Raw genomic sequence first — 23,890 nt, 5'->3', positions numbered from 1 at the left:
CTCTTCTCAGTCTAGTTTTTTAAACTCTTGCCTTGACTCACCATGCCTCTTCTTGTACGACTTCCCTTCTGGTGTTTCTGGCCCTTGCCCTATTCCCTCACCCATTTCTACCCTCCTTTCAGATCTCTTACCATATCATTTGGTACAAGGAATGCAATATGCGTGCCCCGCTCCAAATGTGTGGTCCATTTCAGACTTGGTAGAACAAATGCAGCTTCCCTGAGATCAGGATCTCTATTTCTAAAAGTGAGAGCTGTTGTGAATTCCTAAATCAGATTCCATTTTTTAAATGTTAAGTTGGCCTGTCTGCCTTTGCTACACAGTCAGCATGTTTTTCGCAGAACTTGTGAAAGTGTAATTTTCATCTAAATACTTATTTGTTATAACATCGCACGACATAAGTCTGACACAAACTTCCCATTATCAACATCTCGATGTTTGACAGTAGATGTAGAAGGTAAACACGAAGTGCGAGTTGACATATTTTCTTCCTCCGGTTTAGGCAGGTTACATGTATAATTTTGGAAATTGGCCACTTTATTCCGCAATGCAGGCTAAATGTCAGTGGTCAATATCCTATATAAACCCCAGCAATTAACAATGAAGGAGTTGAGGCCTCCGCACCAGGTTTCCATAAGAGGTTCTGCCGGACTTCTGGAACATCAACTCTTATGCCAAGAGTTGATCAAGTAAAGAGAGGCACTGAGCATAGCTGATAGTTTGTTTTTCTTCTGCAGTCACTCTTCCCAACTGATAAACACAGCTTATCTGCTGTGAACTGGTATGCAGTGCGCTGGGCCCCAAAAAACCAAGAGCCAAGTTAGCTATTCCATGCTCTTATAGTGTAGTGCATTGAAGCAGCACTATGGTGGTAGGATGCTAGTAACATTCTAAAACATGTTAGAACTGTTCATTTTATTCTTGCAACTAGCAACATGCAAAAGTAATGTTTTCATTATGTTCTACGTGGTTATTATTCATGTATTAAGCAACAGAATAGGACTGTTGAAATAGCCGCTTTAAAATATACGATATCCTAGTGGTGTTATTCTAAGTCTGAAGTTGGATTTGAATTACCACTATGACCCTAAACCCTTTATGGGACAACTAGCAACCTAGAAAACTCCACCCTCGCAGGAATGTTCAGTGGATTGTGTGGAGCTACAGTTCAAATTAATTGCCTTTCTCAATGATAGTGCACTGAACTAAGTCCTTATACCCATGTGTTCGGTACCTAACTCCTGCAGACCTTGGGTGTAGACTTCAGGGCTAGTAAATAGGCCTTCTCATGATCAAGGCCTTTTTAGTTGTCCCCCATGGCCACCAACTCTTCTGCATTCTCTCCCGTTCATCGGTGGCGTCAAATACTTACTGCTCCCCCTATCTTAGCCGCATGTTCTCAAATCCGATGCTCATAGCAGCACAGACCATGCTCCTTTCCAGCTGCACTTTGGCCTTGGTACCATGTCAGCTTGCTACCCGAGTCAGTTCCCCGTAATGCCAGAGGATCCCCTTGAGTATTTTCTTCATCACTGTCCAAAGCCCAGCAGCTTCTGCCTGATTTCTCTTCAGCAATATTTATTTCCTTTCCTTGCTGTTGCCACGGAAGGCCTGATGCTCTCCTATTGGGGCAAAGGGAGATTGTCCTATATAGTTTCCCACTGAGGTACTTGTGTTCATTGAAACTTTATATCTGGTCACTAGAGCTTCATGTTTGTTACACACTTCTTTGTCCCCTTTTCTTGGCACATTTATAGATTTTTCGCTCCGCAATACCCTTCTCTGATGCATGTCTTCAGAATGTTGCGACCACCACCTTCTGTGTCTTTTCTTTTTGAATGTTTAAATGGGTGCCGTACTGCGTCTTCAGAATAAGAAATAAAGAATTCTTATAGTAGTCATTTTGTCATTAAATTACTGCTGTAGCCATTATTCTAGGTTCACAGTAACCTTCTTACATCAGCTGCAAGTGGCCTAGAATATGGGAGTAAAGCTGCTGTTTGGGCTGAGAAGATGGATTCTGTGTTGGCAGCCAGGGTATTTCTTCATTGGTTGTTTGTGATCCTGGCAGCAAGGGGATTTAATCATTGGTTGTTTGTGGTCCGTAAGAATGTATTTATAGGGGTGTGCCTGACATTTAAATTTGTGCACATCACTGCCTGACCTATCTGATAGATAAGATGTGGTTCGATGTTGCAGTGAGCTCATCAACATCTTGCTTAAAGCTCAAAATGTAATCTGAGTTTCAAAGGCTAAAGACCTTCCTCCTCTCGGGGTGATTTGGTGCTCTTGTTTAGGATATTGGTTGATTTCCTTTCACTTTGAAAAGTCCCTAAAAACCTAACTGGTTCAGTAAAAGAATGTATAAAGATTTTTATTTGTGTTTAATCACAGTGACCTTTAGTTACAAAATCATACACAAGTGGTTGCATGAGAGAGGTATTAGCATTATAGGGTTATTTAGAATATGTAGGTGTTGAACAAGAAAAAGAACAGTACTAAGTAGGCCCCATCTGGCATTGTCTGTATGAACAAATCCCACCATCATCTTTTATTTTATCTTGCCTTTTCTTTTTCTTTCTCTTGATGCCTAGTCACAGCATCTTGGGAGCCTCTTGGTAGTGCTAAAGGGAATCAAGGGGAGAAAGACTGAGATCGAGAGCTAGATCTTGGGGAAGGTTGAGGCACACAGCATCTCTGTGCCTTTCTTTTTCATCCTCCAGTTAATCCTTTTAGAAAATTCTTTGGTTGGTTTCCTCAGAAGGTTTTGTACACTAAGTGTGTTTTGATTAGTTTAGCAAATGCTCATCTAACCAAGTTTTGTTCAGTTCATGGAAAAGTGACAAAAATATCTGACTATCCATGGCACTTACTATTTCAAATGCAGTAGGGTTAACGATTTGAGGTAGGTGGCTTGGGACCTACTGTGCTTTGACATAGCTTCCGCTTAACTGGGGACTTTGCTTAGAGTATTTTTATCATGTATCTGTACGTTGTGGTCATGAGCTCAACTCTTTCCACGCTGTGGTCAGTCTTTCATATCTTTCTTGGTAGACAGGAAGTTTCATGCCAATATTGGTCCATGCTTTCCCTTCTCATCCCGCTTGAACCAGAGAAGTGCTTGTGATCATCTTGCAATGACCATAGTATATGGGAACTCATTCTTCCATTCCTGTATTTTATCAACATTCACAGTTTACTGAACTCAGACTAACAATTGTTTTACTTTCTCCTCTTTTAGGACGTTGGAGACAGTTGGGCCTTCTCACTGTCGAACGTACACAGTTGCTGTTTATTTCAAAGGTGCACGAATAGGCTGTGGTAAAGGTCCAAGGTAATTTCAGTTTTTCATTCTGTTTCATAGAGTAAATGAAGAAAAGATTTTCCATTAGGTATAGAAAATGTGAGAATGGCCATTTAGAAACTATAGTAATTCCAAGTAAAATGGGTAAGCCATTACCCTGATGTTTTCTTCCAGAAAAGTATTTCTTCCATACTGCATGTTGAGAACATCGGAACGGGGAGGGTGGAGGTATGCTGTCATCCAAGAAATATAAGTGCTGTATCCACAAAATCCGTCAGTTGACCAGAAGTTAGCCCAATATCTACTGTACAATGAGCAGCAGCAATTAGTGTGTTTCACTAGTGACGTGAGTTTCCAATCTGTTTGCATAAACAGTCATTGATTACTAAAGGCATTCCATGGAGTGGTTGCTGTCACAGATGTAGAGGCATGGCCAAGAGAGCTATAACAATTTACAATATTTGTGCCACTTTGGTGCTGTTAATGTAAATAGGAAGTGCTGTGCAAAACATGTGGTGTAGGAGCCTCAGCTTAAAATGAATATGCATACTGTAAATGTGTGTAGTATGTAATGACTAGGAACCTTCATACCCTTTGGTTGTTTGTAACATGTGCATGAGAGTGCAACATGTGGGATTTGGTAACCTTTTTGGAATCCCCTGATGTACGTAGCTCCTACGGCTCTAGGGAGTGCCACAATGATTTGATAGTTTTCAAGATTGTGGTCTCTCATTCTACCTACATGACCTCCTGGTCCTTAGGTTCCTCCTCCCTATAGAATTCTGTGAAGTCAAGTGCAGCTGCCTGGTTTGAACCATCATCATATAGAATTGATGACCTATTCTTGCACTGTGCTGGGACAGACCAGTTCGAAGGGAAAAGTCTCTAACCCTCCCCAGTCCAGAGCAACACCTGAGCAAATAAATGGCCCAGAGTCAAGTCAAGTCAAGTCACAAAACTTATATAGCGCACTACATACCCAGAGGGTTTCAAGGCGCTTAGGAAGGGGAGGAGGATTACTTTTCAAATATCCACGTTTTAAGTTGCTTTCTGAATGCTAGGTGGTTCTGGGTGAGGCGAAGGTAAGCGGGGAGAGAGTTCCATGTTTTAGCAGCCAGGTAAGAAAAGGATCTGCCTCCCATGGTGGTCTTGTTGATGCGAGGTACAGTGGCGAGGGCTTGGCTGGAAGAGCGTAGTTGGCGGGAGGGGGTGTAAAAGGACAGACGTGAGTTGAGGCATTCTGGACCGATGTCGTAGAGTGATTTGTGTGCGTGGGTAAGCAGTCGGAAAGTGATCCTCTTATTGACGGGTAGCCAGTGGAGGTCTTTAAGGTGACCAGAGATGTGTTCGTTGCGTGGGATGTCTAATATGAGTCTGGCTGAGGCGTTTTGGATTCGTTGGAGTTTCTTCTGGAGTTTTGCGGTAGTACCTGCGTAGAGGGTGTTTCCGTAGTCCAGTCGGCTCGTGACCAGAGCGTGGGTGACTGTTTTCCTTGTTTCGGTGGGGATCCAGCAAAATGTTTTTCTGAGCATGCGAAGAATGTTGAAGCAGGAAGAGGATACGGCGCTGACTTGTCTGTTCATTGAGAGTGAAGAATCCAGGATGACGCCTAGGTTCCGTGCGTGGTCTGTCGGGATGGGTGCTTTTCCGAGGGCTTCCGGCCACCAGGAGTCGTCCCATGCAGAGGGGGACGTACCTAAGATGAGGACTTCAGTTTTGTCTGAGTTCAGTTTCAGACGGCTGTGTTTCATCCATTCGGCAACTTCTTTCATTCCTTCGTGTAGGTTAGTTTTGGCGGTGCTGGGGTCATTGGTGAGAGAAAGGATTAGTTGAGTGTCATCCGCGTAAGAGATGATGTTGAGGTTGTGATGGCGTGCGATGGCCGCGAGGGGGCTCATGTATACGTTGAAGAGGGTGGGACTGAGTGAGGATCCTTGTGGTACGCCGCAGATGACTTCAGAGGCCTCGGACTTGAATGGTGGAAGGCGGACTCTCTGGGTTCTTCCGGTGAGGAACGAGGTGATCCAATCAAGTGCTTTTCCTTGGATTCCAATGTTTCTGAGGCGCTGTAAAAGGGTGCTGTGGCAGACTGTGTCGAATGCTGCAGAGAGGTCAAGGAGGATGAGGGCGACTGTGTCTCCATTGTCCAGTAGAGTTCGAATGTCGTCTGTTGCTGCGATGAGGGCGGTCTCAGTGCTGTGTTTTGCTCGGAAGCCAGATTGTGAGGGGTCGAGGGATTTGTTGGCTTCGAGGAAGGCGGCGAGCTGGTTGTTGACAGCTTTCTCGATGACTTTGGCCGGAAATGGAAGAAGCGAGATGGGGCGGTAATTTTTGAGTTCGGTGGGGTCTGCTGTGGGTTTTTTCAAAAGGGCGGTGAGTTCAGCATGTTTCCAGTCTTCCGGGAAGGTGGCGGAGTTGAAGGAGCAGTTGATGACGTCTCGGAGGTGCGGTGCTATGACGGAGTCTGCTTTGTTGAAGATGTGGTGAGGACATGGGTCTGTGGGGGATCCTGAGTGGATGGAATTCATCAGGCGGATGGTGTCCTCAGTGGAGATTGGGTTCCAGTCGTTAAGGGTGTTCACGGGGGTGAGATGATCAGCAAATGGAAGGGTGGGTTGGTTTCCGGGTTGGTTGTCAAAGCTGTTGTGGATGTCTGCAATCTTGTTGTGGAAAAATGAGGCTAGGGAGTCGCAGAGGGTTTGAGAGGGGGTGATGTCGTTGGAGTTGGCCGAGGGATTGGAGAATTCCTTGACGATGTTGAAAAGTTCCTTGCTGTTGTGGGCGTTGTTGTCAAGTCGATCCTTGAATGCTGTTTTCTTGGCTTTTCGGATTAGTTGGTGGTGAGTGCGGGTGGCGTTTTTGAAGGCGTCCTTGGTGCTGGTGGTAGGGTCTTTTTTCCAGGCCTTTTCAAGGGAGCGGCAGAGTTTCTTGGATTTCTTGAGATCATCGTTGAACCATGAGGCCTTCTTGCTGCCGGGTTTGTTTTGATGTTTTTTCAGTGGAGCTAAGGTATCAGCGGTGTTGGATAACCATAGGGTGAGGTTGGCGGTGGCTTCGTTAACGTTAGAAGAGAGGGCTGGGGTGTTTTGAAGGAGTGATGCCGAGATTTGGTCCGTGGTGATTTTGTTCCAATTTCTTTGCAGGGTAGGTTGGAGGTGGATGCTGGGTTTTTGTTTGTTGTAGGTGAAGTGAACGCAGCTGTGGTCAGTCCAGAGGAGTTCCGTGGTGTGGCTGAAGGAGACATGGTTGCTGGATGTGAAGATGGGGGTCGAGTGTGTGACCTGCGATGTGGGTGGGGGAGGTGACTAGTTGTTTAAGTCCGAGGTTGGCGAGGTTGTCCACGAGGGTGGCGGTGTTGCGGTCGTTGATCTTTTCGAGGTGAAAGTTGAGGTCTCCCAGAAGGATGTATTCTTTGGAGGGGAGCGCGTGTGGGGTGATGAAGTCCGTGATGTCTTCACTGAATTTTGCGCGGGGTCCTGGTGGTCTGTAGAGGAGGGTGCCTCTGAGTGTGGTCTTGGGGTCGATGTGGATCTGGAAGTGAAGGTGTTCGGAGTTGGCGAGGTTGGCGTCAGAGCTGGTTGATATGCGGATTGATTTCTTATGGACGATAGCGATTCCTCCTCCTGTGTGGCTGGTACGGTCTTTGCGAGTGATCTTATAGTCTTCAGGGATGGCAATGGTGATGTCTGGTGCGGAGGAAGCATTCATCCATGTTTCCGTAAGGAAGGCGATGTCCGGAGAAGTGGTGTCTAGTAGATTCCATAGGTCGATGGCGTGCCTGTGGACCGATCGGGTGTTGAGCAAGATGCATTGTAGGTGGTTGGGGTCGGGAATCTGTGGCGTGGTCGTAGCGGAGATGTTGTTGGTGCCGCTGAATTTGCAGGAGAAGCAGGAGAAAGGTCCATGGGTTTGTCCAGGGGCGGCTTGGACGCAGTTGGGAGCGCGACCGGGGTTAAGGGCTAGGAGGGTGGCGGCATCGTAGGTAATGCAGGGGGGCTGGGAGGGACGGGGGCCAGGGGGTATGGCACTGGGCGCCGTCCAGGCGCGGACGGGCGTAGACGGGCTTACCTTTGGCGCACCTTCGGCGCGGGTTGGGCCCGGTCGCTGCAAGTAGACGCTGCGCGCGGGAACTATTGTCATATATGGATAGTGGAGGGGGGAGGGGCGAGGGCGGCTCAGCTGGGAGGCGTGGCGGGCTCAAGGGAACAACAACAACAGCAACAGAGCCAAAATGGAGGGGAGGGCAGAGCAGGGCGCCGATAACACACGATGTCAATTACACAATGCAGGAAAATATTGGAGCGAGCAAGCAAGCATCCGGTGAAGCAGTGACCAGGCGGTGGGAAATGCTAATGAGTCCTGGCGCTGTTTAAATAAATAATTAAATGCTCAAGCGCTATAGAATCTTTGCGCTATGCAAATAGATAGTAAAGCAACACTGAAACGCGATAACGTTATGGCGCTGTTAAAATAAATGAATAAATCAGCTTTGCAGCACAATACCGCCTTTCAGTAGCAAGCAGGCAGGGGAGCGACCACTCGAGGCAGGAGCGAGGAGTGGATCACGTCGCAGAGAGGTCAGAGGGCGCTCTATAATGCTAGTGGGAGGGCGGCTCAGCTGGGAGGCGTGGCGGGCTCAAGGGAACAACAACAACAGCAACAGAGCCAAAATGGAGGGGAGGGCAGAGCAGGGCGCCGATAACACACAATGTCAATTACACAATGCAGGAAAATATTGGAGCGAGCAAGCAAGCATCCGGTGAAGCAGTGACCAGGCGGTGGGAAATGCTAATGAGTCCTGGCGCTGTTTAAATAAATAATTAAATGCTCAAGCGCTATAGAATCTTTGCGCTATGCAAATAGATAGTAAAGCAACACTGAAACGCGATAACGTTATGGCGCTGTTAAAATAAATGAATAAATCAGCTTTGCAGCACAATACCGCCTTTCAGTAGCAAGCAGGCAGGGGAGCGACCACTCGAGGCAGGAGCGAGGAGTGGGCCATCCCCTGTATTCTGTTCTTTCTGTTGCTGAGAAGAGTCATGGGGAAGCAGTTTACAAGTAATGGTGATTGTTAAATCTGAACAGAAAAATTGCCATAATTTTTAATTTGACTTTACAGTTAGATTTGGACCTACATCATATGTAGAGCTCACCTTCTTTAAAGAGCTCTGCACACTGGTTTAGAAGTAGACAAAGACCAGAGGCAAGTAGAGAACGAGATGAACTCCCTTTTCATAGAGTACCTGCCCTTTTCAGCCAGAGCCTGAGTTCAACATTCAAGATCATACTGTGAGGAATTTGGAGACACTTACTCAAGGAGACTGCAACTGCTGTGCAGCCCAAACAATGAGCTTGCTCCTTCAACCAAACATCAAAAAACTAAAATGTTACTGAGCATATTACCTCAACGATAAGTCTTATATCTTTTTGACATTAGATTATTAGTAAAATCTGCTGCCTGACAGTCTACCCCACTCCACCCACCAAGAGTAATTTTAGAACTGTTCGCCATCTTTACCCTTTCAAAATCAAAGCCTTTTGGAAAGCTTTTGGCAATTCATTGAGCTTGCAGTACTACATGATCCTTTTATTTGCAAGACAGCTGCAAGTGGCCTAGAATATGGGAACTGCCTTGGAGTCACACAAACATGGAGTATTGACTTGACAACTGCAATAAGCAAAAGCATTGTAAAGCTTGAGTAATCACATCACCCTTTTTCATTTGTTTCAAATAACCTGAACCACCTTTGCACAGATGAACCTTTAGAATGTGAGAAACTTGCTACTGTCTGCCTCAGCAGTCTGTAATACCTTTTCAAATTAGTCCAGCGAATCAGACAAACAGATGTAATATCCACAAAACAGATCTGGATTTCTGTACTTTGAAGTCAGACTGGTGGTATAGGCTTACAACTGGACCATGAACCTTGGAATGTCTTCAACTGCTTGACAATGCAATATAACCAAACAACTGCTAAATGTGAACCTTAACAGAACCCTGGCTTCAGCATTGAGTTCATGGAATGTGTAGCTATTGATACTCATGCTCTCCATACTCCTACCTTCTATTGTTGGGCTTGGACGTGTGCAACTTGTTTTTCTCAGAAAAAGTATTTTTTTGAGTCAGGATGTATAGTGACTCCTCCTTTGACAAGTAATGTGCCTGGGTATTAGCTCCATTATTAGATTGTTTTCCGCAGTCTGGTTGTGACCTGTTTCCACCGAGCTCCGGGTCAATGCCCCATGGTGCTCATCAGACAATCTTTAGTTTATCCATTCCAGTTGTTGAAAAAAATCATTGATTTCGGTTTATTTCCTTGTTGTCGGGACCTTCGTTGGGCTCAGTGACCAGGCTATACTCGACTTCCCTCTCGGGCCTTCAACTCTGTCTTCCTCATCGAGAATGCAGACTCTTTAGGAGAAAGGACACCCTTCCAGTACTGTCCAAAGTGTTATGCGAAGTACCCCTGGACAGACCTCCATGAAGTCTGCAACCTCTGTCGGGGACCATGACGAGGCAACCTACTCTGCCTACATCGCCTTGTGCTTCAAAAAGACCCTACAGTACCAACAAGAATAACTCCCTCCATGAAGCAGAGGTAAGATGACACCCCTAACCTTATGGAAGACCGCAACATCAAGGGGGAACCAGAGTCAAATATCAAATCAAATAGAGCTTGTAAGTGCACAGCCTCTCTGTAAAGTGTCCCGGCGTTACAGGTTCAACAGACCTCGGGTCTTGCCACAGGAGGGATAAAATCTAGAAGGCATCATTAAAAAGTCAAATTTTCAGGCTACGTTTCAAGAGCCCACATCCCTGGTCGCCCGAAGATACAAGGGAAGCACAATCCAACTTACAGCAGCTAATGCCGTGAAAGAAGTTCCTTCCCATCTCTTCCACCTTGTCTTCGGCACAACAGCCAACAATGCATCAGTCGAACGCAGGGTTCTGGAAGGATAATGGGAAAGTTGCTTGGATTGATATTTAGTGCTTGTAGAAAGCTCTATGGACAAGCACCAATCGCTTAAACTTCATTCTTGCCCGATGGGAAGCCAATAAACCTCCTTATGATGGTGCTGAACAGAAGCTTTCCAAGAAATGCTGAGCAGGAGCCAAGCTGCAGCGTTCTGGAGCCTCTTGAGCAAGTGCAGGGGGAGGCCCTAGTATAATGCATTAGCGGAGTCCAGCCGAGATGTTATAAGGGCATGGACTACCATCTTCCGACCAGGGGCCCGGAAGAAGAAACAAAAACTTCCTAAAAAAACGGAGAAGGCCAAAGCAGATGCCAAAAGTGCACTCCACTTGTTGTTTAAAGGACAGGGTACAATCTAGCTTCACTCCCAGGTTCTTAACCACCATAGTTGGAATCGGAGGAGAGGAAGCAGAACCTAGGCCAAACCTCACCACTCTGCAAAGGGGGGGACCAACACTATTACCCCTGTTTTGCTCGTGTTGCACTGGAGGTTACTTTGGCACAGGAGACCTATAGAGATTAAACAATGTCTGGCTCAGAGCAGAGCCCTGAGGAACGTCAAACACTATGGACTTACAGTCTGACGCAAATGGAGGCATCCACACTGACTGGTCTATGTTCGATAAAAAGAAACGCAGCTAGGCTAGAGCCAGTACCATCCAACCTGATGTCCCGATAGCATTGTATTTGGATAGGATGGTAGACCGTATCAAATGCTGCTGAAAGGTCTAAAAGCAGCAAGGCTACATTTTCCCGTTGTCCACAGCCAATTTATTAGTGTCTGAGACCTCAACCAAAGCGGCCTCAGTGCAATTTCCCAGACAAAAGCCTGATTGTGTAGAATGCAGCAACTGGTTAGCATTGAGCTGACGGGAAAGCTGTATATTGACAGATTTTTTCAAGGATTTTAGCAAAGGCTGGTAACATGGAAATCTACCTGTAATTGGCCAGGACGGACTTATCTGCCAAAGGTTTTTTGAGCAGTGGGCTCAACCTGGCGTTCTTCCACCAACTGGTAGCAGAGGTTTGGCACAATGAGTTGTTGATCAACACATGCAGGACGGGTTTATGGCTTCTGCATTAGTACTCCAAATTGGGAAGGGGGGGTCGTCGGGGGACCCCAACTTACAGGCTCTACGGGTGTGCTCAGAGAAAGCCCTCCCTTTCAGCCCGGACTGAGCTCTGAGTCCGAGACTGAGGAGCCACTGATCCAGTAGGTGCAACCATGAGACAAGATGTCGACCACGAGTATGACATTCCTTCCTCCACCATCCCTGACACCAAACGCAGGCCGAGCACCCGCGAGGGGGTTAGACATCGAACCTTGAAACCCAGTGTCTGGCTTGTGGTGCTCCACTGCCTGAAGGCCCTGGTTGACACAGACGTAAGGTCTCTCATCCGGCTCTGAGCCGGCCACCGGTGACAAAACAGCCGAACAAACCTTCGCCACCGAGTACTCCTTTGACGTTGACCGGACCGTCAACGCCCCCTCAAAGACCTCTTTGGTTCCGGAAGGCTTAATCAGTGCCAGCGACCCAAAAGACGCCTTTGGCGCCGAAACATCCAGCTCCCAAAGCCCCATCCTCCTCTGGATTCAAGGCATGCATAAAACCGCTTTTGCCACATACCCCATAAGTTAGTTCTCATCTGAACAGACAACATGGCTGCCGTGTATTTTCTTCAGAAACATGGCATCTGTCAGAGTTAGCACAGGCTTACACTTACAACAGCTGCCAGTGTTCGCACAGCACATTTGGCTGTGGGCACTCCACCACAAGATCCATCTACTGCCGGAGTACCTACCAGTAGTAGACAATGACTTTACAGACCTCTCAGCAGAATGTGGCAAAACATCCATGAGTGGGAACTCCACCCACAAGTCCTACTCCTGTACTTCCGTTGTTGTAGTTTCCCCAATGTGGCCTTCTTCTCCACTGCCGCAAATGCCTAAACTTTGCCTCCAAGTTCTCACCTCCTTTGTCCATCGGCAAGGCACTATTGATGAATTGGTGAGGGATATTTGCCCATGTTTTTCCTCCTCTCCCATTCCTTCCACATGTTTTCTAGAAGCTTTGGCAAACATCTTTCCCTCTTATCCTGGTAGCTGCTACTTAGGCCAATCAACCCTGGTTCACCACCTTTATTGACCTGTCTCTAGGTCCCCACCAAAAGCTCACCCAAACCATGGTAGACACACATAAACCCCAACCAGCTCATCTCGCGATTTGACTCCTAAGGTCTTAGAATTTGGCTTCCTCAATCTGCCTCCCTAATTTGTATGCCCATCCTTAAGGAGGCTCACAGACAAACCATGCGAACCTGCTATGCCCTCAGATGGAAATAAAATTGTTCATTTCTGCTTTCCTAAATACATTGACCCATTGAAGCCAGTCCACGACCGTTTGCTACCTGCTTCATTTGCAGACATCATGCCTCTGCATAGGTCTGTCCATCTTCCCTCAGCAGCAGTTTCAGCTTACCTTCAGAATAGGTAACATTCTCCCCTGTTCAGTCCCAGTCATCAATGCTTTTATGGAGGGGCTTAAACAGGTTATTCCACCCAGGGTGCCCCCAGCCCCCGTCTGGAACCTCAACGTTTCAAGCCCCTTCATATGTGCATCTATAGTGTCTCTCTTGGAAGGAGGCCTAGCTGGTTGCCATTACATCTCACAGGCAAATTAGTAAGCTTCAAGCTCTTACCTTCGAAGAATCCTTCTTTAAAGTTCACAATTATAGTCATCTTTCGAACTAATCTACAATTTCTGCCCAAGGTGGTATCTTTCTTCCATCTTAACCAAACTATTGTACACCCGGTGTTCTTCCTATGCCCAGACTCCGTGGCAGAAAGGGCTTTTCACACACTAGGCAATAAAAGAGCTCTCATATTGTAAGTTGAATGAAAAAAATCATATTGCAAGGCGCAACAACTTTGTGGTGTTCCCAAAACCACACAAAGGGAATGCTCGATCTAAAGCGGACATAGGCAGGTGGCTAGTTAAATGCATCCACGCTTGCTACGCTAAATCCAAAAGACAACTGCCTACACATCCAGGCCCCACTCTACCTACAAAATGGGGGCTTCAGTGGCCTTCCATGTTAACATTCCCATGGCTGACATTTGCAAAGCAGCAAATTGGCCCACTTCACACACATTCACGAAGCTTGATGACTGGGACTGAACAGGGGAGAATGTTACCTACTCTGAAGCATTACTGTCTGGATGTGTTGCACGTCAACAAGCTGATATTGGCCAAGCTGCATTACGTACACTTTTTCAGTCCTCTGCAACACCCTTCGGCTAGCCACTGCTTGGGTGAAAACAACTTTATAGTTTATGCAGAGCAAGATGCATCACATCGACATGTCAAGAACGGAAAATGTTTCTTAGCTTGTAAGCATCTGTTCATGGCAAGTAGTGCTCTAGACATGCGCCTACACTCCACCCCAGAAGCCTCAGGCTGTTGCAGATGCCTTTCCTTCTTGTCTTTGCACAGGCATCATCTTCTGCTTTTCTGTACTCAATTTTCAATCCTCCTCACCGTGCAGTAAAGCAGTCTAACAGTGGAGCCCATGCCCATTACCAGTCATATGAGAAAACACTATACCTATTGACTCGAAAAACACCTTCAAAGATATCCAAGTTGCTCATGTCCAAGCCCATCATTAGATGGCAGGAGTATGCAGAACATGTGAATCTACAGCGCTACATGCCACGAACAGATGCTCATAGGATAGGTACATTTTCCTTTTTAATGGTATGTCTCATTTGAATACACACTTTCGACACGTATGTAGAGCACATTTGTGATTGTGGTCTCCTTTTTCTTGCAGCATTCAGCAAGCAGAAATGGGGGCTGCAATGGATGCACTTAGAAAATGTAAGTATCAATAATGTTCTCATTTTTTGGCTGAAGTAGTCATTTAGATGTAATAAAATGGTAAGTATTCTGGAAACCCCGGGTTTCTGGTAAGTCATTCCAAAGTGATTGACCTTCTTGAAAGTCTTGCTTTTATTGCTACTGAATCGAAGGTGAACCCTTTGTATGTGTTGTTGCAAATTGTATAATTGTGGTAGTCCACCTTCCAAAAGCAAGCAACAAAAAATCGACGAATGGAACTCCGAGGCGAAAAGGTACCCCTCCTGCACCCAAGTTCAGCCTGTCGATGTAAGCATTGTTTGCTATAATTGCCTGATGAAGCATCCACTTGATTACCATTGTTGTGTGTTGAACATAAATTCAATTATGCTTGTAAATGGAGAAATCTACGCTTTGTTAATATCGTTAAAGCACCATGGTTCACTGTAAGAGAAAAATGCTGTGGGTAGTAAAAAAAACAATTAATGTTTCACTGCCCACCTGCCGGGGACATAGTTATTCATCCGTTAACAAAGCCCGGAGAGCATATTATTCCTCTTTGCAGAGGCAGTTTTGGGGTGACAGACAAGACACGAATTGTTCAAAGCTGATAATCTAGATCCTGTGAAGAAGAAAGGTGCTTGCTTGAACAGTAGTTCTATAGCCAGGGCATCCACCATCGATTATAATAATTCTTTGCAGGATGACTTTCTTTGAATTTTCTTTTAATATACAACATAAATGAATCAATTAAAAATAATATTTCGAGGGTAGTCTAAGTGGAAATAATGTATCCAAGTACTCTTACTTGAAATATCTACAGCACCATTTGTACCGAGAACCCTCTCAATGCTGGCCACTCAGAGACCCTTTACTGTTTGTTTTTATTGTAGCCCACGTATACCTTACGTCTCTGAAGTACAAGGCGTTAGGAGAGAGTGTGGGGATGTGGAAAGCGATAACTTAGTAGCAGAAGTTCTGTTGCTGGGAAGTAACTTTCTAACCTTACAGCAGGAGTGTTGTTGCTGGGAAGTAACTTTCCTTTAGCATTGTATCCTTCCAAGGTTCGCCTGGTGTAAGAATTGCACATCACACATCAGAACACACACACCAGCCCATGAATGTTACAGCACCTTTGTACTAACAGTGCATGCTTGTCGACATATATTACAGTTCTAAATAGCATGCGGTGCTCAAGCAGACTCTATTTTTTTCTGCGGTCTGTGAATGAGGATCTCGAACCACTTAAGTATTTATGTGTGAACATTTTTTTTGTTGCATTTTCTGAATGTCTCCTTGTTTCTCTGGTATTTAATCGTTCTAATTAGCACAAACTTAGACTACTTCCAAGTCATCAGGTTAGGAATATTTGCTGCATGAAATACTTAGTAGAACCAAAAATCAGTAGCCATTCAGGCCTTTTCAGCTCCCACTGTATCAGTGGAACCCACTTTTTTCCCAATAGAGGCCATTTACAGGTTCTTTTCACTGCACATCGAGCTAGGAATTGTTCCTACTCAAGGTATTTGTTTCTGCTCTAAACCAGAATTACTTGACGTCTAAACTGTTTGGCAGGTTCCAGCAGCTGCTTAAGATGTATTTATTTATATATTTAAAGATACTAGGTGGTTACTGAACAGTTTGTTGGGTTCTATTTTAGGCGGGTTAACTGGCTGGCTGGCCTTGAGCATACGAGTCCTTACCCTGCCCTGTGGGGACTTCTGAGTCCCACACTGGGTAAGGACTGACTCTGGTTAGATACTGTGGCTTTACCACCTGTTTATGCACCAAGAACTGGTTCACTTATACAGCTCATCTTTCAGGACAATAATTTCACTACATAGTTTTTGTCCATGTACTTGTGACTTAGTGATTTTTATTTGTCTCTGGCATTAGTCCCTTTGCAAGTCGCTTGCCATGGCATTGGAGCTTTAGTTGTTCCTTTGGGCTGCTGCTGTCCCATCTGATGGGACCCCTTCAGGCTGATTTGTGTGGCATTTAAAGGCAAGGAGCAGCACATAGTTGTGTAGTTCTCCGATTGATGGCCTTCTGTAATCTTTTCTGGATTAGATCTCCTTTCAACTCTCATCTAAAATCCCTGAAATCCTTCTGTTGATTTAAAACCCCTTGGCTGCTGGGGTAATTTTCCTGCTGTGCTGGGGGGCGCGCACAGCGCCCCGGTGCTCGTGACGAGCTCAGCTCGTCATGAGCTACAGTGCTCCTGTGCTCATGACAAGCTGAGCTCGTCACGGCCCCACCCGTTTCAATAGAACATTCAGCACAGCAGGGGAATTATCCCAGCGTGCGAGCGTTCTAATGGCCATGACGAGCTCAGCTCGTCATGAGCACCGGAGCACTGTAGCTCATGACGAGCTGAGCTCGTCATGAGCATGCAAGGGGTTAAAAAAAAAAGATTTCAGGCAATACGTTTGGAAAAACAAAAGCTGGAGGTCTGCTATTACCCATTTAGGAGTAAACTCCCGATTGTGGGGGAGGGAGGTAGCCAATGTGCCAGCCAACCCAGAACACGTTTCTGTGACCCACGTGCATGTTCCTCACGTGCTGCTTGTACCACACCCCAAGCTGCCACCTCTTTTTCACACAAATTAAGTCAGAAGGCTATGTGGTGGAAGGGCGAGTGCACTTACCAGCTAGTTGCCTAGCAAGGGATGTCAAACAATAGTATTGGCCTTGTGGAGTGCTGACCTCTGTGAGGTATGGATTGTGTTGAAGTAGGTGTGGACAAACTAACTGGTGCTGTGGCGTGTCAGTTTATGCAAAAGATAAGCTCTGCTCTCTTCTATTGCCTTCCTATTTTAGGGGAATTGACGTCTGTGAGGAAATGGGGTGTTATATGGTGTGGTGTGATACCTCACCATGTAATACACTTGCCCAACCCCGTTGGGACCAGTAGGTTTCATTTGTTAAACCCAGTGATTAATTTGAGCCGGTGGTGTCCAGTGTTCAGCATCTGCACTTAATCAACACCAGCGCTTTTCTTGAGCACCAGTTAAGGACACATTCATTTACGAGGAGATTAAGTGATTTGTGCCCATGTCATACTCTTGAAACAGCTCTGAAGTTGGCAGATCTGGCCGTTATGCCACTCCTTTCCCCACTTTCATGGTAAGCTGTTGGTTCTGCTTTAGGCAACGCTAACAGGAGAAAGGGGCTGGTGCACGCTGCCTGCTGACGAGAGCCCCCCGGCACTTATTTTTTTCTTTACAAATTAACCACTGGTTAAAGCCTCTAGCTCAACCCTGGATAGCTGTGGCTCTGAGCAGCAAAGCTTACACAAAGGAGCAAGTGTTATGCATTTAGACAACACCAAAGCAATTGACGAAGAAATACACAAGACACTCAATAATTCCAACACCAATTTATTAAAAATTAATCGTATTTCTATGTGTTTTTAGATACCAAAATGAGAAAAATCCACCAGAGGGTTCCGTAGATACAGATTTCACAACATATAGTAAATATGCACTTTTTCACTTAACCATAAACAAGTATTGGCAAGCCTAGGTAAGTATCAATGTAGTTATCCTAGTAACGTTGCACGTCCATCTCCGGCAGGGAGCCAGTCACAGGGATTAGCAAGGTCCTCAGAAACAGTTACCTCGGTGCAAGAAGATGTCTTGAGTCAGTTCCAGGCACTCTTATCCTCTTGCTGTAGGTTTCTGAGGATGGGTTCCTAATCAAGGGACACAGGATGCTGAAGATGCTGTCGATGTGATGCAGTCATTGAAGGTCTTTCCGCAGCTACTCCTCGGACTATGAATAGGGTGAGGCGGTCATGGCCACAGGGGTCCATGTACCTCGAAGTCCTCTAGGTGCTGGTAAAGGTCCAGTGGCCCGGTATTACTGTTACAACTAAATCCTTTCCTGGCGATAACTAGTCTTCTGGGTGACCAAGCTAGACTCCGATGACTCTCTCTGGTACAGTGGACTCTGGTGCAGCTTTGATCACCTGATCCCGGTCTCTGGTGCTGCACGGTGGCCGTTGGTGGCAATGTGAAGATCTGGACTGCCAGCTTGCCCAAGAAAGCTTCTTAAGCTGTTGTGGCCCAGTGGTGCAAACAGGTGGTCAGCCAGCTGGCCCCTGTAGTCACTTGCTTCTGCTGGACTCGAGAATGACTTCTCCATGAGCAGGATACAGCAAGCACAGTCCCTTCTCCTCTGCTAGCCGCCAGGTCAGCAGGTGCAGTCCACGTCAGTGCAGCCTTACTTCCCCGGTTTCGAAAAGGAAGACAAGGGAACCTTACTCACGACAGAACCAGGGTGATTTAAGTATTTTAAGAAAACAGTGGTTCCTGTGGAACGATACTTAATATTTAATAATTATATAAACAGCAAAAATCGCATGTATATACAGGGATCAGGTGGGATGTCAGAGAGAAAAGGACTCAAATACACTGATTTAGGTTGTACAATGATTGTATTGAAGACAAAAAATATTCCAAACAATTTCTACTACAAATATTTACAGTCCTGTGTTGTGTCCCAAGTGAAATTATGAACCAAGGCATATGAATAAATTTGTGAAACAATATGTGCAAGGTTTCAAAATAGACTTTGTTATATACAAAAAACAACCAATTTCTTTTTTCAAATACATAACATCTATAGAATGCCAGTTAAATTGGTTCGCTTTTCTTAATTGTCAAAACTTCCCCGGTTTGACAACTGATTTTCCTCTCCTGCCCAAGTGTCACCCTGTCCACCTAAACAATAGGGAAGCCTCTCTCTCAAATGTTTCCGATTGTCTTTTCAAAGGCGGGTTCTCCTTTTAAGCTCGCCTTTTGGGCCAACACCCGTATGGCTTCCTGCCTGGGAGAGGTAACACCTCTCTCCCGATCAGGCTGCTATTATTTTCTTTCATGGGAGTTGTTTGCACGTCTCCTCAGGAGGGCAGAATGCTATCTCTGGGGCAAACTGCATATGCAGCCATTAAGTGCACAGGAGACTAAAGGCAACAAAGTGGCAGCTTTGTAAAAGTTGCACACTACAACAAGCTGTAGTAATTTCGACCTGGGCATCAAGTCAGACTTAATGTAACAAGCTGTTTGCCACCTTGGAATATCAACTTTGGTCACACTGTTCTGGAGTTAGCATCGCTGAGGGGTCAGCGTGTAGCCCTGTACTCGCCAGTAAAGCGACCAAGTCTTTCCACAGTAAAAATGACAGTTTGGCATTTTTACTGCTAGAACATGTAAATTACATGCTCCACTTTTAAAATATATTGCACCCTGCCTTAGGGCTCGTTAGACCTGCCATAAGGGTGTCTACACACATTAAAAAGGGAGGTTTGGGCTTGGCCATTCTTTTAAACGGCAAAGTCAGACTACTAGTGACTCACTGTTCTTCCAGTCTGTAGTGGCAGCCATGAAGACATGTTTTACCTTTGTCACACCCAGGGTGGCAAAGCCAGTGCTGCAATCCCTCGAGTTACTCTCTAACGTACAAGCCCTGGGGACCATGGCAATGTTATGTTTTATAATGCTGCAACGTAGATCCTACAAAAATGTGCAGAATGGCACACCGAGTGTCGAAGGGCTGGCACGCAATTCAGACCTGTGAACTGTGTGCCCACGGCACTATGCCATCCACTTCTGCTACCCTTAATACGTCTATTCATAAAATGTCTTAATGCCACTTGTGTGAATTCAGAATACGCGTCTGCAGCTGAAACAGTGCGAGACAGAGGTCTTCAAAGTGTGGGGCAAGTCCTTCTGGGGGTTTGTGACTTAATCTCCAGGGGGTGCCATCCCTCAGACACATTTCTGGATCATTGTAGAGTAATGAGGCGCATTGCATTAAAACAGCTTAGGAGTGTGAACTTCTTTCGCACATTTTTTGTTTAAAAAGATACTGGAGAGGCCTTAGAGCTGGTGCTGGTGAAGAGCCACCACTCAGACATGCAATGGAGCTCTTATATAGAGCCACCCAGTGCCCTGACTCCAGGGGGGCTCTGAGCCCAAGGCACATGGGAAGAAAGTGAGGTGCAGGGCCCATTTCTTTACCTAAAACCTCAGAGGAGACAGATAGCTGGAGGCCTTTCTCCTGAGCATTTATAGGAGGGAGGTGAGATTCAGGGGTCATTTTTCATTCGATTCCCAGAAGGGGCACACTGCTGGAGCAGCACTAATATTTTCCCATGCCCATGCATGAGTAACTGATCCTATTAATGTGTTTTTTTTTATCTCTGCATTCAGACATGCTTGGTCCTCTTTATTCTACAACTGCAACTCCTAGAATGCGTACTAAATGTACTTATCAATTATATGCCTGGGCAACTTGAAAGCTCTCTCGGAGGCCATAGCCCCCAGGGGAAGAAATGGAGTTGTGGGGCTAACTTGCTATTTTTTAATTAAACGTACTTGAGGGGCTGACTTCTGGGGGGCGCTGCGCTATGGCTTGAGGGAGGGGGATGAGGTGCATGGCTGTTTTTCTTCTTAAAGCCCTGGAAGGGGAAGACTGCTCGGACAGCACCCTCACATTTCCTAAGTCCATGCGTTCATAGCTTAGCGATTTCAAAATGTATTTAATGTTTTTACATTTTGAAACTTGAAGTCCTCGTTATTATATTATTAAATCCGAAGTTCCAAAATGAAAAAAAAGGACTGGATGTAGGTACTTGAGAAACTGGAGGCATGTACCTAAGAAACTTGAGAGCATTTTAGGTGCTCCTGAGAAAATGTGACCCATTTTGGCAATGTGGGTTGCCACTGTATTGAGGCATGCAGTTCGCTGCTACCCAAAGAAAGGCACTAAACCCACACATTTCAGAAAACTAGACTCATGCAAGTTCAGGTTACCCCACTTGTAATGGTGTTGCATGTATATTAGAATACTGTATCATTCGCAGTAACAAAGGCATTTTTTATTGATTTGTTTCAGACTGTTAATATAGCCTTAGAGCCTGACCTAGCGGGCTCTACTGCCCATTAAAGGCCCACTCCAGCGTTAAAGGCCCTTGCCGAAGGTGAGGGCCTTTAACAGCTGGTAGAGCCCGCTAGGAAGGCTCTAAGGCTATTAGAACATTCCGCCGCTAGAAGGCAGAATGTTATAATTACTACAAAAAAGGCCTCTCTGAGCCCGAGGGGGTTTAAATCCCCTTGGGCTCTGAGAGGCCTTTGTTCACAACAGCAACAACTGTGAACAAAAACAACTTTGGAATGTTGCTCTGCGGGCTTCTGCTAGCTCTTAGAAGCCTGGAGCTCTTTTGTATTGAATGGAGTGCTCCACATTCCAATGTTCTAATATAATCTGAAAGAAACAAGGCATCAGAGTGGATCCGGAAAGTTTTTTCATCAGCAGTACCTCTGCGCGTCGGAAGGTGGCGTCGGTCGGCTCCGCGTCCGTCGTTGGCGTCGTGGTCGCCGGGGTGACATCGCAGTAGCTACTTAGACGCCTCCCTCACGTGTTGACGTCAGTTCTTTCCTTTTCCGCGCCAGCCAGCGCAGATCCGGAGAGAGCAGTACCTCCAATCATTTTTTGACTGGACTTTGTTGACGTCTTTTTGAGTCCTACAACTCCTGGTGCATGTAGGGATGCCCAGCTTCAAGCCTTGCGGTTCCTGTACCCGACTGATGTCAGTGACGGATCATGACCGTGTGTGCCTCTTTTGCTTGGAGCTCGACCACGACCCCAAGTCGTGCTCTGACTGCCGGACTATGGCTCCGAAGTCTTTGCGGGAGCCGTCCCAAAAGCTTCTTTAGCGCCGGCATATGGCTCCACATCGTTCAAGGTCCCGGTCGCAATGGAGGTTAAGGGACCTGTCCCGGAGCCATCGCCACTCGAAATCCAAGTCTTTGCATTCGGTAAGTCGAAGCACTAGAAGAAGTCAAAGAAGCATTGTCGTTCTTCAACTTCTCCTTATTGGCCGGCTGACGTGGCGAGGGATGCGGGCAGTTCCCCTCTCGTGGCTCTGCGTACAGAGCCTGAAGGGTTGACTCAGAGATTCCCTCCCTTCCCGGGACCCGGAGCAACCCCTGCCCAGCTGTGCACCTTTTACGAAGCGATGCATGCCATCTTTAGGCAGCCGACTTGGCCGGCGTGCCTTCAGGCCCTGCGGACTGGGTTGGGGTTCCTAGGCCTTCACCGCCGGCGGCTCCGGCCTCCGCGCCGCAGGCCCCCCATGGATACAGGCCTGGATCCGGATCGGCACTGCACTCAACGCCGGTCATGCCCCCGGCCGGTGTTGACCCCGACCTCCATCCTGATGTGGAGCCGGAACGACGTCAACAGACACCGGATATGACGCCGAGTGGGGTGTTTGTGCCCCTGTTACCTCGTGAGGTCCCTTTCAGGCCAGATTGGCACCCAGAGGAACCGGAGGAGGACTGAGAGGGGTCAGGTGACCCTCTGACCGACCAGTTAGAGTATGACCAGGACTGGAGAAAGGACCTGGGAGATGCCAGTGGTCTCCATACATCTCCTGACCTTAGCATGTTGTCTCCTCCTACCGTGACTACGGAGGAGGGAGTTTCCTACGCAGTGGTGTTGCATAGGGCGGCTAAGGCTCTCCACCTCGAGATCCCTACAGTGGGGGTCAGGACTAACCTCCTGACAGAGGTGCTTCAACTGCAAGCGAGCTCTTCGGAGCACCTGCTGCCGTTTAATGAAGCCCTAACTGATGTCCTTTTGGGTACCTTGTCCAGGCCCAACACAGGGGCTCCAGTGGATAGGATGGTTGCCAGACGCCGGCCCCGGGCGACCCCACTTTCCTCTCCCAACACCCCATCTCTTAGAGCTTGGTGGTCCAAGCCTCTACTTCCAAGAACGCATTCCCTACCGCTCCACCAGATAGGGTATCCAAGAAGATGGATTATCTTGGGAAGAAGATTTTTTCTTCTGCCAGCTTGGGACTGCAGTCGGTAAATACTGCATGTCTATCGGCCGTTATTCCCACTCTGTGTTGGACATGGTTGCTCAAGTGCTGCCTCAGTGTCCGGAGGAGGCCCGGATCGTACTCTCCCAGGCTGTTGCCGCTGGGGGAAACACAGCTAAGTTTACCATCCGCTGTGGGCTGGATACCGCAAGACTCTCTAGGCAGGACGATTTCCATGTCAGTAGCCCTCCCACTCTACGCCTGGATGAGATCGACTGGCTTTTCTGGGGATGTCCAGAACACCCTTATCGACATACCCTTTGATGGCCGTTGCCTTATTAGCGACAAAGCAGACAACGCTCTAGAGCGTTTAAAGGACTCGTGGGCTACAGCCAAGTCGTTGGCCTTTCCAGCCGCCTTGCTCACTCTGCTTTTTGCCCCTTTCATGGCTACGGAAGGGGTGCCCCACCACGTTCCGCACAGAGCCACAGGCTGTGCAAGTTCCCCAACCTTCGCGCGGTCGGGGTTTTGGGGGCCAGCGGGCGGGCCAGACCACCAACCCCCCTCTGCAACAGCCTCCAAACCTTCCTAGTCCGACATTTCAGGCCCATCAATCGCCAGTGGGAGACAGCGCTCACCATCATCTCCCCACGTGGTTGCTATTCCCACTACCTTCTGGTACCCAAGAAGGACAAGGGCCTGCGTCCTATCTTGGATCTCAGGAATTTCAACCGCTTCCTCTGGAAGGAGAAGTTCAAAAGGTTGACGCTCGCTCAAGTCTTGTCTGCCCTCGACCCTGGAGACTGGCCCTTCCTTCTTCTTATTCCATTTTACGGGCCGACCGATCTGATGGCAAAACTGGTGATGGGGTTGCCTTAATCTTCCGTGACAACCTGCGGTTTCAAATACTTGCATCCCC

The 23,890-nt window shown here is 46.9% G+C and overlaps 1 protein-coding gene across 2 annotated transcripts in view; it reads left to right on the top strand.

The window, feature by feature from the left end:
- The window catches only part of DROSHA (drosha ribonuclease III), a 692,102-nt gene that overhangs the window by 653,157 nt on the left and 15,055 nt on the right, over positions 1 to 23,890 (top strand). For both annotated transcript variants that reach the window (XM_086965123.1, XM_086965122.1), the window contains exons 30-31: positions 3,242 to 3,334; positions 14,113 to 14,159. In XM_086965123.1, the coding sequence (XP_086821249.1) occupies positions 3,242 to 3,334; positions 14,113 to 14,159 (140 nt within the window). The remainder of the gene's footprint in view (positions 1 to 3,241; positions 3,335 to 14,112; positions 14,160 to 23,890) is intronic.

This window comes from Lissotriton vulgaris, chromosome 4_1 (assembly GCF_964263255.1).
Source record: "Lissotriton vulgaris chromosome 4_1, aLisVul1.2, whole genome shotgun sequence".
Lineage (NCBI taxonomy): Eukaryota > Metazoa > Chordata > Amphibia > Caudata > Salamandridae > Lissotriton > Lissotriton vulgaris.
The sequence above is the reverse complement of the archived record's forward strand: the minus strand, read 5'-3'. Positions and strand labels throughout refer to the sequence as shown.